The sequence below is a fragment of the Pteropus vampyrus genome, unplaced genomic scaffold (assembly GCF_000151845.1).
Source record: "Pteropus vampyrus isolate Shadow unplaced genomic scaffold, Pvam_2.0 Scaffold124, whole genome shotgun sequence".
Classification (NCBI taxonomy): Eukaryota; Metazoa; Chordata; class Mammalia; order Chiroptera; family Pteropodidae; genus Pteropus; species Pteropus vampyrus.
The window spans coordinates 2,346,816-2,349,011 of record NW_011888905.1 but is presented as its reverse complement, the minus strand read 5'-3'; the positions used below and the strand labels follow the sequence as shown (position 1 = coordinate 2,349,011).

The 2,196-nt window shown below is 59.2% G+C and overlaps 1 protein-coding gene across 3 annotated transcripts in view; it reads right to left on the bottom strand.

Moving 5' to 3' along the window:
* ADAR (adenosine deaminase, RNA specific) overlaps positions 1-2,196 on the bottom strand; it is a 35,617-nt gene that overhangs the window by 6,404 nt on the left and 27,017 nt on the right. For all 3 annotated transcript variants that reach the window (XM_023534340.1, XM_023534339.1, XM_023534341.1), the window contains 2 exons: positions 564-711; positions 189-360 (listed from right to left, as the gene is read on the bottom strand). In XM_023534340.1, coding sequence (XP_023390108.1) covers positions 189-360; positions 564-711 — 320 coding nt within the window. The remainder of the gene's footprint in view (positions 1-188; positions 361-563; positions 712-2,196) is intronic.

Here is a 2,196-nt window from a genome sequence, read left to right as displayed (position 1 = left end):
CTCGCCAGGACCGAGACGGACACGGCCTCGGCTCCCCAGACCCGCCCCGCTCTCCCCTGGGGGGGGCGAGCATTCCCTCCCCGCCGAGGTCACCGCAGGGACGTGAGGCCTAGCGAGACCCCCGCCTCCTGGCCTGGACCTCGCCCCCAGCGGAGGACAAGGAGGACGAGCTCCCGCACCGCACGGACCTGTCCCCAAGCTGACCACGACGCCCAGGTCTTCGGAGTCTTTCTTCATGATGATGGCGGCCAGGATCTTGCGGCCAAGCAGGGAGGGCTGGAAGCTGTTGGTGAGGGCGTTGAAGCACCGGTGGCTGAGCATGGCTATCTGGTCGTGGAAGGTGCTGCCGGTGAGCGGGAGCTGTGGGGACAGAGGCCGCGTCAGGGCCACCACGTCTCAGCGCGGGCGGGGACGGTTCACGGGTGGCAGCTTAAAAGCCAACTCCACCCAGACAGGGGTTAGCGGTACCCCCCAGAGGGGCACAAGAGCAGCCGTCCTGTCTCCGGCTGTGCTCCTGGGGCCCGGCAGAGCAGGCGCCCGCTGAGCCCGGCCGCCCCCGTTACCTCCGTGAATCCCATGCGCTCCGCCTTCTCGCTCTCCCCGATCAGGACGCGCAGCGCGGCGTCCGCGGCCTCCTGCTTGCCTTGCTTCTTGCTGTGCGCGCAGACGGCTGGGAACCAGCGACCCCCGACTTTGGCTTGGTAAACGAACCTTCGGGATGAGAGGCAGGGGGTAAAGACCAGCCCCTGACCTGGACGGCTGTCCAGAGAAAGGCTAGATCTGCCTGAGAGGCGGCCCGTGCGGCCAGCGCACGGCCCCGTCCCCCTCACAGCCGTCTCTGAGGCCACGTCGCCCCGCCTGGGACCTTCACGGATCGTGATGGGATTGCGGCCAGATCACGCATCACTTGGCCTGCTACTCGTGTAACGTTTTCCTCTAAACTGAGTCTTTTAAAATGTAACGTAGTTAAAAAGGAACCTTCGCATCGCCATTGTAGCGGGGAAACCAGTGTGTCACTTGCCGTAGTGTGAAGGTGGCTGTCAGACTGAATGCGGGAAGTCACGTTACTGAGTCCTGACTAGACACGTGGCCTGCAGAGGCTCTACGCAATCCCCACGCATGGCTGGAGTCCTCGGCTCTCCAGGGGACACTGGCACAATGTGCGCTGTGTCCCCACAGCCAATCGCACCCGCCTCCCTTCCGCACGTCACCACGGTGCCCTGATCACATGTGCGCAAGTGCATTAAGGGCCAGCAACTCGTTGCACCTGCAGTCTAGTTCCGGAGGTCTTAGGTTCTGAGCCAATGACCTGAAGCCCTGGTAGGGGTTTTACGGAAGATTTTACAGACAAGAAAGAGGAAATGGACCGAATCTGGCACGTTTGGGAGGTGACACGCTTGGGGACTCATGGTGAATGGAGGATGCAAACGGGGGACGTGCAGCTGGCAGGAGCCTGTGCCTGTCCTCTCCTGGGGCGTCTAACCCAGGGCGGGCCGCTGTCCAACGCCCCGGGCGCACCCTGCCACAGGGCCGGGCAGGAGGCCCCTCGGCTGAGTGCTCAACACTGGGGCACATGGCTCAGTGCACCGGTCCCTTTATCGTGCTACATGGTCTCACACATCAATGCGGAATAACAAGCCGAGGACGAGCGGTTCACAGAGGAGACACATACGACATACAAACAAGAACAGGTGAATAACCTTACTTACTATTAAATTTAAAAGACAAGATACCATTTTTATGAGCTTTCCTCCTTAGTGACTTCTAAAATTTGAAAACACTGGATACCGTGTGAGTGAAAATTCAAACAGTTAAACGTATATGATGAAAACTAAGCGTCCCTCCACCAGAAGCCAACGCCGTCACCAGGACTTTTAACCTTTCAAGAAAACGTTCTAAGCACATGCAAGCGCATCTCTCCTTGCTTGTGCGTCAGGAACATACCTGAGATCATGCCACACAGATGCGCCTCACTCTTTCATAGCTGTATAGTATTCGTTGTGCTTGACCAGTCTCAAATGACAGAACTTGAGACCATTTCAAGTCTCGTGCCATCAGAAAAAAGCACTGAAACCTGTACCCGTCAGGTGCAGTGTGCGCACGCTCCTGAAGGTGGCGTTGCCAGGTCCGAGGCACCGGCCTCTGGGCTAAATGATCGTCAGCTGCACCACTGCTGCCCAGGGACTGGCGAAGTGT